General features: G+C 37.1%; 1 protein-coding gene across 1 annotated transcript in view; it reads right to left on the reverse strand.

Annotated features, from left to right (window-relative positions):
• Positions 1-1,349: 1,349 nt before the first annotated feature.
• The window catches only part of LOC140159017 (N(6)-adenosine-methyltransferase non-catalytic subunit METTL14-like), a 33,567-nt gene continuing 18,749 nt past the window's right edge, over positions 1,350-16,167 (reverse strand). Inside the window, exons 9-11 of the mRNA XM_072182331.1 lie at positions 7,953-8,066; positions 3,195-3,405; positions 1,350-1,667 (exon numbers count right to left, since the gene is read on the reverse strand). Of these exons, the coding sequence (XP_072038432.1) occupies positions 1,384-1,667; positions 3,195-3,405; positions 7,953-8,066 (609 nt within the window). The 3' untranslated portion in view covers positions 1,350-1,383. The remainder of the gene's footprint in view (positions 1,668-3,194; positions 3,406-7,952; positions 8,067-16,167) is intronic.

The raw sequence follows: 16,167 nt of genomic DNA on the forward strand, positions 1-16,167 counted from the left end.
CAACATGGTGATCTTGGCAACAAGGCACTCCGTATACACAAGATGGCGGCGTTGACCTCTCAATACACTCTAAACTAAAGTCTGTCATATTAGATAGTCACACAACTTGAAAAGCATGTTTGCTTTTGCACACATGGTGCTTTGTGCATTACTATATTGCTAAATTTGCAATACACTCTGCAACCACCAATATTCTGCAACTTGCAACTTAACCATATAATATGCTCGAAGCAAAGCTTAACCAGCAGTAGTAAGGGGGAAGCTGCCCCCGTGGAACATCTAGCCCTCCCACTTTTAGATTGTAAGGCTTTTTTTACCATTTTCATCAAATTTTGTCGACTCCCTAAATTCATCTTGCAAATTCACACACATGACTCAAGAAATGAACAAAGTCCAGCATCTTTAAATACCCCCCCTGTGAACATAGGTGATCATGCATAATACTCTTTTTACTTAAACTTATCTCAGAAACCACAAATTCATCAACAAAAATACAAATCATATGAAGTTTTTTTAAATTTTCTTAAAAACATGCCTCATGTTTTTGGGTTGTTTCTTTATTCAGGTATTCAATTAAAAGCTATGGAAATTGTACCCTGCTAGCTATAAAAAAAAAGAGTTCATTGTTTCTAGAAATCAGACTTTTTCATCATTTCATTTTTCAAGATGATACCTCTCACGGGTCATAATTTGTTCATCACAAAAATACACTTGATTTTACAGCTGAAACCACAAAAGGTGATTTATATGACACTAGGTTTATATTTACATTGCGACTCCATTATTGTAAAAACTTGATCGAGCGCTTTTAAAACATGCAAACATGAAGAGCTCCATCCATAAAAGTGTAAAGGGTTTTGAGCAAATTATCGATACACATAGTTATATATGTGTCTTTAACCCATTAGCTCAGTTGGTAGAGCGCTGGACTTTGGTACAATTTCTTGTTTTCAAAAGCGCTCGATAGTAAGCACATATGCTAACTATCATGTTTTTACTGTATCACAGTTCATCCATAACTAACATTTAACAAATTTACACTCAAATTAACATCCTATCAAATATTTATGCCAGAGAAGCATGTGAGTGGTGTGGGTCAAAGAAATTAGACCGAAAGAGAACCAACTCAGAATTGCCCCATGCATAATGCAATGGTAAATCTGCCATACAAAACCAAGTATTGGTTTGTCACACATGGAGAACAAAATTGTGTGTCTCTTTGCCCAAGCAATTTCACTGACCCCATACAAAGGGTCAATAACCGTTGAATTTCGATTTTGACCCTTAAAAAGTTTATCCAAGAGTAAAAAATGTTGGAAAATACATTGTGTTTACACTTCAATATCTTGACTTTCAGTCTTCACTTTTTTAACTTTTAAAATTTTACCCAGTGAAATTGCTGTTGCCCCTTCCTCCTCTGCCACCAAATCCACCTCTACCACCTCTGCCTCTTCCTCCACCTCTTCCTCCACCCCGTCCCCTTCCTCTTCCTCCCCCTGGTCCGCCCCCACCTTGCATGATCTTTGGTGGTGGTGATTTAGGGCGTAGTCTCTCAATGTCTTCAGGGCACCCTGTGAGGTAGTCTGTGGGGCTCTTGTTGAAATAGCTTTTGTATGTTTCCTTGTTGAAGTTGCTATTTGTCAGTTTTGGTCCAACTGTTAGCCAACCTAAAAACAATGAAGCAAACACAGTGTAGATAAAAAAATTATGTAAGAATTTAATTGACAAACAAGTAAGAAAAATGAAACCAGAAGAAAAGTACGCAAGTATGAGTGCGACTTGTTGGACATTTAACCCTGGCTACAAAAACAATAAAGAATACATGTTGCAGGGTCGGATTTAAGAGGTGGCCTGTGGGCTAGTAAATATTCAATAATACTGGCCAAGTGGGCTAGTAGAATTTTGAGATGATAATGAGACAAGACTACATGTATAACTAAAATAAGGCCTAAAAATTGTTTGATTGGCGTAACATACAATTTTTTTTTAGGCCTAAGTGAAGGATATTTTGTAAATTTCAAATTTTGTTGTTGATCTAATCTTATTCATACGTCGCAAACTGCAATTTGTATATGACGATTGTACTTCCAGCTATTCCATGGACGACCATGTGTATGTGCCCATAGAGTGCTCAATAGTAAATATTTTGTGACTATACCAAGCATCCAGACACATATAACATTTAAAATGGAGCATTTTCTTGTTAATTTGTGGGCTCCCAATCCTATTGGGTAAATAGAAGGAGAACATCAGTGAAGAACAATGTGACAAATTACATGATTAAAATGCTAGATCGCGAGGATATCTCCCAAAATGGGAAATGGAATTCCTTGGTTGTCAGTTGCTCAATTTTACAGTAGAAAATATCAAGAAAGCTGAGCCGATAAATTTATTGCTGGGCCAGCAGCTTTACAATCTCACTGGCCCAGAGGACCAGTAGAAAACAGAAACCTAAGTCAGACCTTGGTTGTTATGAGAAACAATAATTGAGACAGAATATCAACATTTTAGGCAGAGAACAGAGGATACAGAGAACATTCCCAAACCATGTAAGTTGGGAATGAAGTGACCTCCACTTGAGATGAGTCTGGTATTTATTCCCATCTATTATGTAAAAAGAGACATGCATAGCAGTCGGCATGTGCATCCTTTTGATCTGGATGTCCACAGGCAGTCTAAAATACCAAATTTATTAATTCGTTTTAAACAATTCATTGATGTTAGCACTGGTAGTAGCCATTACTGCCAGTAGAGAGGAAGTCTAGAAAGGTGACCTCAATGCTTTGGGTGATCTTCCTGTGCTTTTGAATGGAACAGCAGTAACCTTGGCCAATTTTTAGACCAAAATTTTGGATTTTTCAACTTTCCGTTGATGGATTTTTATTTCCGTCATAAAATATTTTTTAAATTAAGATTTTCATAACATATTAAAAAAGCAGAGACCCCTGCTGAATAATAAGTTAGCTAGGTAAGTTTTGAGTAACCTTGATGAAAATGATCAAAAAAGTGCCTATTCTTTTTTGTGTGTACGGTCCATCACCTGCCACTTGGTAGACTTGTAACATGTCTAATGGCGCTGGCCATGGCCACTCGATGAATTGTTTAATTCAAATTAATCAATTCAATATTATAGACTGACAGATGTACTTGTAAGAGAGTACACTTGCTCCTTTCAACCCTCGTTTCCGACTCACCTGGTCTGACAGAATCATCTGTGCCAAATATATGCAGTCGTCTCCTGCCCAGACAGAAGTGTTCTATGATGTGAAACATCTCCTCCGGTTTGGTCAGGTCACCAGCAGGTCGCTCCTCCGTGATGATCACATCCAGATCCACATTGGCATGGATGAAGTCACCATCAGTTGACCTACGAACAGTACCCTTGATACCCATTAGACAGTGCTCCTATTTCAGATAATGGAAAGCAATTTTCAAAGTTATAATAATGATTTACAATAGAAACACGAAACACTACTGACAATAGAAACAGGCAACACTACAGAGAGGCAAAAATGTGATTCCTGTGAGTTTCAATATGTTTGTTTAATTTACTATTCCACTGTTTTATATGAGACTAAAATACCTAAATTTAGGTATTTTTGACTCAAGAAGTGAGTGTACAAAAAAAAAGAAATCTGAATTACACAACCATATCAAAGCAATAGGCAATCAACATCTTGGGCTATTAAAGGAGCTTATTTCCGAGTGAGCTGACACAGCAAAACATGTTAAAATTATGTTACATTTTCTTATTAAGGGGAGCTTATTATCAGATGGACTTAGAAAAATGTATCTAGAACTTGGTTTTAGTTAACAAGTTCTAAGTATGAGTTGTTTTTTAGTGTACAAATATTAAAGAAACAAGAGCACCAATGGCGCTGTGGCTCTGTGCTTTTTTGAATGTGAAAGTAATTGCAGTCGAATGTGCAACAGGTTTCATATCCACATGAGGTTTTAGTAATTTGACCACAGATGACCCCTGAGTGACCTTGGATGACCCCAAAATGACATTCCAAAAATTTGGCTTGAAATGTTGACTGTACCCACCAAGTTTCATGCCCATGCGAGTTTAGTAACTTAACCTCAGATGACCCTGGGTGACCTCGGATGACCCGAAATGACCTTCCAAAAATTTGACTCTAAATGTTGACTGTACCCACAAAGTTTCATGCCCATACAACAGTTTTTAGTAATTTGACCTCAGATGACCCCTTGGTGACCTCAGATGACCCCGAAATAACCGTCTGAAAATTTGACTCTAAATGTTAAGTGTACCCACCAAGTTTCATGCCCATACAAGTTTTTAGTAATTTGACCTCAGGTAACCCATTGGTGACCTCGGATGACCCCAAAATGACCGTCCGATAATTTGACTCTAAATGTTGACTGTACCCACCAAGTTTCATGCCCATACGACAGTTTTAGTAATTTGACCTCAGATGACCCCTTGGTGACCTTGGATGACCCGAAATTACCTTCGAAACTTTGACTCTAAATGTTGACTGTACCCACCAAGTTTCATGCCCATACGAGTTTTTAGAAATTTGACCTCAGATGACCCCTTGTGAGCTCAGATGACCCCGAAATAACCGTCCGAAAATTTGACTCATAATGTTAAGTGTATCCATCAAGTTTCATGCTCATACGACAGTTTTTAGTAATTTGACCTCGGATGACCCCTAAGTGACCTCGGATGACCCCAAAATGACCATCAGAAAATTTGACTCTAAATGTTAACTGTACCCACCAAGTTTCATGCCCATACGACAGTTTTAGTAATTTGACCTTAGATGACCCCTGGATGACCTCGAGTGACCTTCACCCACTAACCAATACAAACTTGTTCTGTCTGGGGTCAAGATGCACCCGCCCACCAAGTTTGAAGAACGTGCGACCCCTAGTCTCCGAGAAAAAAGGTTTTTGCATATTATGCATAAATTATGCAAATTAGGCCGTGTAAAATTAATATTTTGGTTCTCGCCCCCGCCTCAATTTCTGGGATTTGTCAGATTTTTTTTTTTTTTTAGATTTTTCAATTTTTAAGACTTTGGAATGATTTATGAAATCTTCATACATATAAATAAGTTTATTAGAGAACAAGCATCACTTCCAAGTCTTTTGTGGTTCTCTAGGGGTTTATCCTCAGAATCTCACATTTGAAAAAAAAAAAAAAAGGGCCTCATCGCTTCCTCGAGCACTGTTGGGGAAGACCGAAAACTACTGACAAAGCTAATTTTACATTGGAAAAACAAAACAAAAAAAAAAAAAAACACCTCCCTCCCTCATCAATTCATGAAAATCCTCTGGACGAGAACCAAAACATTAATTTTATACGGCCTTAGGTAGGTAATTACCATATTTTGCGCTGAAAATCGAATCAGGTCGAGATCCTCTGGTCATGCTACCCCCACCACGTTTCATCATCATAGGGCTTAGCATTCTTACGGATCCCCAGAAACAGCTTCACAAGGCGAATTTCTTCAGATTTCCAACCATTTTGTAGAAGCGTTCCGCATAAATTATGCAACTTAACAACTAAATGCGCATACTTTTCGCCAAAAACTAATCAGGTGATCAGCAGGTGTGTATCATTCCTGTCACAAGGTTTCGTTACCATGCGCCGCTATCAACTTGCGCTGATATTCGCATAAATTATGCAAATTAGCTATGTTAATTTGCATATTTTCACCGAAAACATACAATTCAGAGCAAACTTGGATACCCTTCCTCCCACCAAGTAGCGTCCCCGTAGGTCTTACGGTTCCCCAGATACAGCTCCGGACGGACATTCGGACATCCCACCCCCACACACAGACGGAAATAGTGATTACTAAGTCCCATCCTGAACAAAGTTCAGAAATGAAATTTTATCAATTTGCGCTGATTTTAGCATAAATTATGAAAATTAGCAATGTTAATTTGCATTATTTTTCACCGAAAACATACAATTACGGAGCAAACTTAGATAACCTTCCTCCCACCAAGTAGCGCCCCCGTAGGTCTTACAGTTCCCCAGATACAGCTCCGACGGACACACGGACATCCACACCCCGGACAGACAGAAATACTGAGGCGAGACAATAAATGAAATTTTATAACAAATTTTTGTGACTTGAGATCATTTGCATTTTTTGTAAACACCAAAACTGTTCTGTCCTGACATGTCTGTTGTGTCATGTGTGTTGAAACCGGTCCAACCGAACAACCGTAAGTTCTGTTCGGATCTGGATCTGCCTGGATGCTGTACTCCGATTAAGCAGGACTAGCCTACATCACATCAGTGTTTATTTCTGATAGATTTCACTTCATGATTTTTTCTTCAATTTCATCACTTACGAAAGTACAAAAGTAGACAATCTAGTACTAGTAGTCAGTATAACCTCGGAGCAGTTCGTGTGAGACCTACAATACATGGAATAGTAGTACATGGCTTCCGAATTTGGAACTTCACATGTTCAACTTGTCAAGCCGGTCGAGTCCCGCGTTTACAACTAAAATCAAACCACTTCTAGATTAAGTCCATCGCTGAATATTACAAATAACTTAAATAAACATCTTTATATTTAATTAAAAAAATATTATGGTATGCTCGTAAATGCTTCGGAATGAGATTTACCAGAAGCTCATGAGCTCATGTAAACAAACTAGCGTATTTTCACCTCGATTATGCACCGTAGCTCTCTGTGGTTGAGTTTGCAAGGTCAGTGGGTCAGTGAACTTAGTCTCCTATGCAGCCAGTTTGGTTACGCTCCCTCCACAAAAATGTTTGTGTGGAAGGGGCGGAACCAAACTGGCTGCTGTGGAGACTACTGCAAGAATCGATCAATCACACAAAACTGTTTGCTGATTGGTTCAGAAATGGTGATGTCATCAATGAAGAAAAACTAATCGATTTATTGGTTCAAAATAGCCTCATAGAAAAGTACGAAGTTTGTTGAGCATCGCAGCTTATCGGTAAAAACGTGACCTTTAACAAAAAAATCGGCACAGTGCTTTCGTACTGCACTTGCGCAAGCCAAATAGTCCCCCAGAAAAGTCATTTGTTCAGATTTATTCGGGATTTATTCAAGATTCAGACATGTTCTTGACTATTTTTGACATTCCTTACCTATCTCTTTATTTAAATTATAAAGAAATAGTGAAGAAAAGTTAAGAAGTAGTCAAATAATTTCTGATCTGAACTAAATCTTAAGAAATGTACCTCCATTGGTTTCCGTCTGTATTACGCATCTTAAATTATACAGACCAGAATAATCTCTAGCACACACAGGAACCAAGATATAACTCGATTATCGTGACTATTTTGGTCTTTTTACCCAAAAATAATACTTTTATCGCCTGAATTTCAATAAAATCTGGAGTGCAAACGATACAAAAATAACTTAGCCAAACTTAGAAACGAAACTTAAGTCTTCATATCAGTCATTAAATGATCCTTAGCATAAAAACCAACAGCGTATTGTGGCCTGAAAATGAATGCTAGTTAGTTGCATGACAAAGGCACTGATAAGCTCCGCTCAGAGCCAAAAAAATTGAATAACACAAACATATCCAAGAAAGACTATTGAAGGAGCTTATTTCTGAGAGAGCTGACACATCATCAAAACATGTGAAAAATATGAAAAAATTCCTTTTGAAGGGGTTAAAAATAAGAAACCATGTAACTACATCAGAAAAGAATGATTGATTACAATTATAGGATTTCATTGCTTCAAGTCTTGTGTCTTTAACCCCCTGAGCACTACCTGCTGATCTAACATTGCCTCTGATTGGTCAATTACATGATATCTTCATTTAAATCACCAATCAGAATTAAGTTTTGCAAATAATTCACCCTAATTGTATTGCATGGTGAAATTATTCTAACAATGTTGCTGATTGGTCCAATTGATAATGAAAACTCCTTTTTGACCAATAGGCAGGTAGTTCTCATCGGGTTAATGATAGCTTACCTTTGTTCTCTGCAATATGGCATTTGGTTCCAATGTTATGTTCCCCGGATTTTTCATGTTGGTCTTGATCCAACATATATCTTCGCAACGACGGAACCCCCAGTCTCGCAAACACTGCACAAGGAACATAATAAGATTGATGATGAAAATCCACCAAAAACACTTGTAAGAACTTAAAACAGATTACAATCACCTTGTCATTTGGTTGTTTTTGCATGATAGAACAGAAATTAGTTGAGTAGAACTCTAAAAAATTATATACATACAGCTAAAAATGGCCGAAAATGTAACCGTTCTCAGCTGAAACATAAATATTAATGAACCAAAAAATGTACGGCAAGAAATTTTGTACCAAGTTAAGTCTTTGGGATAACAAAAGTGACTGGTAAGCAAGTCTACTAAATAAATGACCATAAACGGATAAGACCCCTGAGAAAATAAAAATGGCAGCAAGAGATGCCACAAACTTGACTCGAGTTGATTTGTGAAATCTTATTTTCATATTTCATTGTTTCTATTGAAAAGACAAACTTCTATCCACGATTTCTGGCCACAAGGTGCCAGACCCAAGACTGCGGGCCAAAATGAACAGCAAACGTAGCATTGGAACCTGATAACCCACCTCATAACAACCCAATCAGTGAGTAACTGCAGGCCTGCATCATCATGCACAGAAATGCAGGTTGATCAGTAGTTGATAGCAGTCCTAACACTGAGCCATCACAATCATCAAATCCACAACAAAGAACCCTGCAAACCCAGACGATCTCTACGAGCACAGACTCTTCAGCTGATCTGAGGGCCACAATATGGGCTATTCCAGATGAATTCCGCACCCCCCCTATGGAAGACACTTCTGGAATTGGGGGTCAAATTGACAACCGGAATTCACCCCTCAGGAAAACCCCATGGAAGACATAACCGGAATTTGTGCAATTTACAAATTTACCTGCTGGAATTTTGATATTTCAATTTAGACACATCCAAAAGTAGGGGTGAAATGGACAGTCAGATTTCACCCCTCAGCAAAACCTGTGTGGAAGACACAGCTGGAATTGGTACAATTTTTTGATTTACCTGCTGGAATTTTGATACAACAATTTAGACACATCCAAAATGGACAGCCGGAATTCAACCCTAGCAAAACCCCTATGGAAGACAAAACTGGAATTAGTACAATTTATCGATTTACCTGCTGGAATTTTGATGTTTGAATTTTGATAACAAAATTAGGGCTGGAATTGATACAATTTACCTGCTGGAATTACTATAGTTTGATTTAGACTCATCTGAATGGACCCTGATTATGATTTTGACCTGGGGGTTACTTCAAAATTAAATGGCTTGGTGTTGCAGTATTAAGGTTAGCCGAGAGTTTTTCATGCGCTTGATTTCAGAGGGGCGTAAGTTCATAACAGAAACAGCCATGCAGAAAAGGAACAAGCGTACCGGGACGTAGGCCTACTTTATACAATAGAATATCGATCCACGGTCAAGACATGAAAAGGCTATGAAACTTGGCTTAGCTCGTGCCCGGAGCTCGGATGTCGGGTGCCACAAGCCGTTTTCGCAATTTTCACAAGGATTTTATAAATTTTAAAATTAATTGGGGCACTTCGTCAAGCTACGCCCTGGAAAATGTGTTGATTTTGAATTTATAGCCTTGATATCTTTGATGAAATCAATGCTGCTATTCCCCTGATGAATTATTTGTAAATCGAATTTGGGATGAAAATCAACAAGACAGACTTAGCAGGCCTACAAATTTCTGAATTATAGAAAGAGAAAAACAATCAATCACGATTCATTGCACTCAGCGAATCAATCAAATAAAACTAAAAAGAAAGGAGCAAGAAAAAATAAAGAAATAGTGAAAAAGAGAAAGAAAGAGAGAGAAAGAAAATGAACGAAAAAAAAGAAAGAAAGAAAGAAATGAAAAAAGAAAGGGAGAAAGAAAAGAGGAAAGAAAGGAAGTAAAAATGAGAAAAGAGAAAAAAAAAGAAAATTCAGCCACACGGAGACTCGAACCCACAAAAATAGTTCATACTAGATTCCCAGTCCAACGCTCTATCCACTCGGCCATCGATCAGCTTACACGATTGCCTGTTCTCAAAGCGGATGATAACTATAATTGGATGCAATAATTTACATGATTACAATCGCGTCCGCATTATGGCTCTTAGAATAAACACGCATGTCAGCGCTGAAATTTTGAACGAACCGATGGAGGAAAACCTCGTTTTTTGCAAAACTAGCTTCAATTTGGAGTGAAAATCATATGGAATAGCAATTGGCAGAATGTTGAGAAATATTGTAGGTATTCAGATGTCTAAATTAACGTCTCGTAATCAAGATATCGATAATTTCACAAACCAGCTTTTTCTCAAGCAAATTCTCCAAAATTTTCCCCCAAAACGGGCTTTTAAAATTTAATCGGTACTGTATTTGGTTCTTCCCCATGGCAACATTATTTCTTTGATCGATTTGTAATACAATACGAAAAAGAAGAAAACAATCGCTTGGTGTGGATTTATACGGAGCGCACATTTGAAAAAAACCTCATGGAACGTGTATTTGATCTTGTGAACATGGTGGGTAAAAATGCTTTAAACGAAGGATTTTCTAATTTATTCTAATAATTTGTATATAACACACACAAAATGTTAAGCTACATCCAATGCACCAACATTTCACTCGCTGCGATATTTGATTACTGAGAAAACTCTGTTTTAGAGAACAACTTTATAATCTTTTATATGCTTTTTTATCGTCTCTTTGTGTAACCTTAAGGGCTGTGCAATAAATGCTTGCCCCCCCTCTCGCCTGCCAAAATTGCTTCCCCCCCCTCGGTCCACCAAAAAATCTTTGCTCCCCCCCCCAATTGGCATATTAAAGCGTATTGTATTGTGTATTGTTTTCCTAAGCCTTTAGAGCATTTTATTTTAAAGGCGCCCAATGAATGTGTTCCAAAAAGCGCTTGCCCTCCTCCTTTTCGCTCGCTTAAAATGTCTTCCCCCAATTTTACCCTCTCACCAGGGCTCATAAATTATTATTGCAAGAGCAAAATGTAAAAAATATGGGGTCATTGGGTGAGAGATGGATGGTTTAGGGGGAGATTTGGGTGAGAACATGACCTTTTTAAAAATGAGAATTTTGAATGAGAGCCAAAATAGTCCCAGTTGCAGAACATAGACTGAGAGGGTAATGCATAAGAATGTCTTGAACATGATGGCTTTTTTTTATTTCAAAATAAGTAACAAAATCAGTGATTAATGAAACTTGCTGAACAAATTGAAAAAGAGGCCTTTGGGTGACAGATCAAATGGGAAAATAAGGGGTCTTTGGTTGTGAGCCCAGGGGTGTGAGAGCATGTGCTTAAATGCAGAGTTTTAGGTGACGCCCTATACGGTGTCACCTCCAAAGTGGGAGTGCCCCCCCCCCCCTTTGCTCCCATTCAGATCATAGACTGTCTGTCTTTTGCTCCAATTCAGATCATAGACTGTCTGTATAGAAATAGAGTCTATGTTCAGATTTATTGGATTTAGCAGGGGATTTTGATAATCACTTAGTTTTTTTTCTTTGTGATTTAGCTAGCTTCTTGGGATTTTTTATGCTAAAATTTCACTGCCATGGTAACACATAATAACAAAAACACATCCTGTCGCAGACCATTGATCAGCGTGCAGTATGTGGTGCATGGTATACCTGGGATGGTATAGGGCTGGGTATGTTTTAAACATAAAAATATATACATATAGGCCTATAAAATTAAATAAAAATCATAAAATATAAATGAATGCATAATAAGTTTAATGATTTAATTAATAATTGATTAACTTAATTATTTTAAACAAAATTTAACTATATAGTCAAAACAAAACAAACCCCAAAACATGTTTTTGTTCCTTTTGTTCAGTGTAATTTTCAACAAGTTTTGTGCTTGCACTCTGAATTGAAGCATAGACTGTATTTCTACAGTCTATCTGCGTGTTTCTACTGAGGGTAAAATTCCGGGCCATGCCATGCCGTGCCGTGCCGGGTAACGAGCCCAGTAGAAACGACTTGGGGTAATCGGTTGCCGTGTCATGCCGGGTCATGTGCTCGCTTTTTTCGTGATCCACCTCTTGAGGTGGATCATGCCGGTCAAAGCGTGTAATCTGCGCAGTAGAAACGAGCCGTGTCATCGGTTGCCGGGTCGAGGTCATGCGTGTTGCAAAAATAACGCGATTTATATTCTACTTGTATAGTCTAGCTTAGGCCTATGATGTAGTAGGTTCCTTCTTTCCTATATTATATACACTGGACACATGTGTGACTCGCATGAACTTGATGAAGTAAAATGGATATGACTTTACTTAGTCTAGGCCTACTTCTTTATAGGCCCCCTGAGTTGGTTATATCTTTATAATTAATGAGTTGGTTATATATGAGCTGTAAATTAATTATCATAATAGCCAATTACTAGATCCACTGGTAAATTAATGCAATTTGGATTTTACGAAAATACTAAATTGTGATTGTAGGTCATATGCCATGAGCTGCCATCCGTGAGACATTTAAATTTCGGATATAATTAACCGTCAAATCTGTTTTCCGTATTCGGTTTACAGGAAAAAAATGCCGTGCATCGTATGCGAGACACGGCTTTCTGGTCTCAGTAGAAACAAGCTGGGTAACGGTGGCCGGATTATGATCGGTATTTTGTGCCCGGAAAATAGAGGGTCAAAAAGCCGTACGCTCAGTATAAACACGCTGTATGATGATTGAAGAAGACTTTTGGTTTCAAGAACAGAAATTTGCAAAAATATAATGCCACATAAATTTACACTTTATAATTTATAAATAGAAAAGGCCAGTGAACAAGTGAGGTGTAAACTGAGATACACTATTACATAACCCCATAGACCATGTCTGATATGGTCTATAATAATTATAACCTTGACCGCTTGGTCCTCTATTGCAAGTACTGTATTGGAGTTTTGTGGTCAGAATCTATGTTTTATTGTTAATTGCCCCTCACTCACTCTAGAATTTTCAACTGGCTATCATTTTAGCCTTGTGTAGGCTCATAAGGCGTGTTTCTATTGGGACCGTTTACCGGTAAAAAGACGGTAAAGGGATTATTTCTGCTCAATAGAAACTGACCTTCCCCGCTATTTACCGGTAAACAGGGGCGAGTTTTTACCGGTAACGTTTTCCTTCTTGAGGAAGGAAAATAGCGGGGACGCTTACCGGTAAACGTCAATAGAAACTCACTCCGTTCCGATTGAATGCGCATACAGGGAAGAAAACGGAAGTTGAGTCGCGAAATTGACCTCTGCATCATCAATGAGCTAGCTTGTTTATGTATTATACCATGATTTCATTCCGTTCGCAAAAAATCTTAGGCCTAATCACATACAAATATTTGACTCACTTGCTATAAATAAAGTAAATATTCATAATGCATTATCCCTGCATTATACATATTATGCTAAATAGGCCTATTCAACATGAGTTATGATTTATGATCCTAGTAAAAGCCATGAAATAAAACAACAACAAGTCAACAACAACATCAGCGGATGAATCCAGCTGTGCATGCGAAAAAAAAATAGAACTCAACTCGGATCCGCGGCGGTGTGTGCTTCAGAAAATTAGAAAGATTTCATGAATTTAATATTATGTTGTTGATGTTAAATTACTATTCGCTAAAAAGAATTAACTGAAATTAAACTGTGAAAGATTAAATTCTAAGACCTATTTTTTTTTGCGCGCAACAATACTGAGTACTCACGTCGATATCACTGAGGGGGATTTCCCAATGGCGTAATTTGATGTACGAGAACGAATGAAAACGCTAATAAAAAAACATTATTCTTCAGTCTTCTTTTCTCATATTTGCTACCTCATTTTTAGCCAAACAATTAAGAAAATACTACAATATTAAAATCCACAATGCTTTGCGATTGACCCGGGGATTGACCCCAGTGCACGACCTTTCGCCGGCAAACTTTAAAGGTGTGTCAATTGACGCTGTTCATCGAGTGTTTACCGGTAAACAACGTGCAATGGAAACTGACCGTTATCCGCCTTTCGCCGCTATTTGACGGCGAACAGTTTTACCGGTAAAATGCAGGGGACTCAATAGAAACACGCTAATAGTCATAAGCTTCAACATTTTTTTCACGGTAGTGAAATGATGCCACTTGTCCCCACATCTCATATGCACAGTTTATCCCTTACATATCCTGTGTCATGGCCCCACAACAAAGGTAGGTATACAAAAAAGAAATATAACAATTGAAGTCATTAATTTATATGCAATCACCATACCAAGTTTGAAGTTGATTCATGATTGTGATAAAGCTGCACAGTGGATTAATGAAAATGTAGGCAAAATATGCAAATGAGCTCATTAATACTCATGAATGCAAATAACATGACATAAATAAAACTATACAGCACATCACGTACGCCATCATATCATCATCGGTGATTGCATAAAAGCTGCAGAGTGGATTAATGGAAAATGCAGGCACTTGTTGTCTCATATCCCTGGTGGAATTAATGTACGGGACGAACGTTGTTTCAACTTTGAAATTTAATTTCAATGTTGCTTTAACATTGATGCAATGTTGAAATCTCCGATCGCAAGCATATGTGTATGTACACTATGAAACTTGTGCCCCGGACCTATGCAAGAGTTATGGTTGTAAAGTAAATGAAGCCATGTTTTTATACCAAATTATTTATCACAGAAAACCCTAATTTCATTTCTGGCTTTATATTGTAATACCGGTATAAGTTTTCAATTCCTGTTGTCATGGTTGTTTACTAAATAATGTTACTTGTACTTCTGCAGTCTGTGTTCAAATCCTGGGGTTCAAATGGACAAGTTAATAATATGTAGGCTTAAAAAGTTCATGCATGTCAATATTTTTTACTTTGATAGATTTGACATTATTTGCGTGCTTACATTTTAATTATTCTGAACTTCTAGGCTATCCTGCTTTATTGAAATAGTTTAAAACCGTACATAAAAGTATCAGATAAAAATTTTAAACCAAATCTAAAATATCCATGAAAGTTAATTCTTCCTTGGTTTATAAATATAAATGTTATACTTCCAAATTATGTCTGCCCAGTACATGGTATACAGAAAATATGCAAGGACATATGAATGTCTTGGCACCAAGGTCTTTCCTGGCAAAATGTTGTTCCATGCATGTTCCATGTTTTAATATTTTTAATGATCACAATGACCCAACACTCTCAATGCCAAATGTAACCAATTGGAGCTCAAATTTGACCCCAAATTGCAGAGTATGAGTTTTTGTGCTCAATACATTCAAAGGTCATTTTATGAATGTACAAACATTCTGTGGTCAAAGAACTGTGTCCTGATCTATAAGAAAGTTTGAGATTTAAGTTTGAGATTCTGTTTATACATGTACAACTTGTAGAAGCATATTAAATATTCATGTACCAAGTATGTACCAGACATATACTCAGACACAGGTCTATGGATACACATACTACTTTAGTAGTACATGATAGTAATCAAATAATTTTATTATAATTTGTATCATGCTTGAATACTGAATTTGAAAAAAAAAAAATTGTTGTAACTTTATAGTTTTTAATATTACAAATTGACAAAATCGTTTGTTGTTTTTCTTGCGGAATATACAAAATTGCCAATGTTGTATTAAATTGTTGTTATATCTACCAGTTATTTGATATCAGATTGAACTAAATGTGATAACAATTATTGAAATATGCTTGACATTAAGACATGCTCAAACATATTTTAAGTTATATTCCTCTTATTGTTTTATGCCTTGCAGCACAATTTTGATGTAGCAATGAAATGATAAAGGCCTTCAACAATTGATTTTGAGTGTACTTTTTCCCACCTGCACCCAAAATTGAGAATTGCTAAATGTTTAATTATTTTATTGTATTTGACATTTTCTCTGTTAGATGACATTTTAATTACATTCATTTGCTACTTTCTTACCGGGCTTAGAACACCCCTGCATTATTATCAATGTATAAAATCAACCATAATTGCAATAAAATTAAATCCGCAGTTCCAAAATGTAAAGTTGATATTGGGCTGTGACCACTTGTTTCAAAATAAAGAAAATAATACTTAATTAGCCCTAAGGCCCTTCACATTAAATTTTTAGTTTACTGTTAACCGCCCGCATCCAAAATAGAAAATTGCAAA

This window comes from Amphiura filiformis, chromosome 8 (assembly GCF_039555335.1).
Source record: "Amphiura filiformis chromosome 8, Afil_fr2py, whole genome shotgun sequence".
In the NCBI taxonomy this organism is placed as follows: domain Eukaryota; kingdom Metazoa; phylum Echinodermata; class Ophiuroidea; order Amphilepidida; family Amphiuridae; genus Amphiura; species Amphiura filiformis.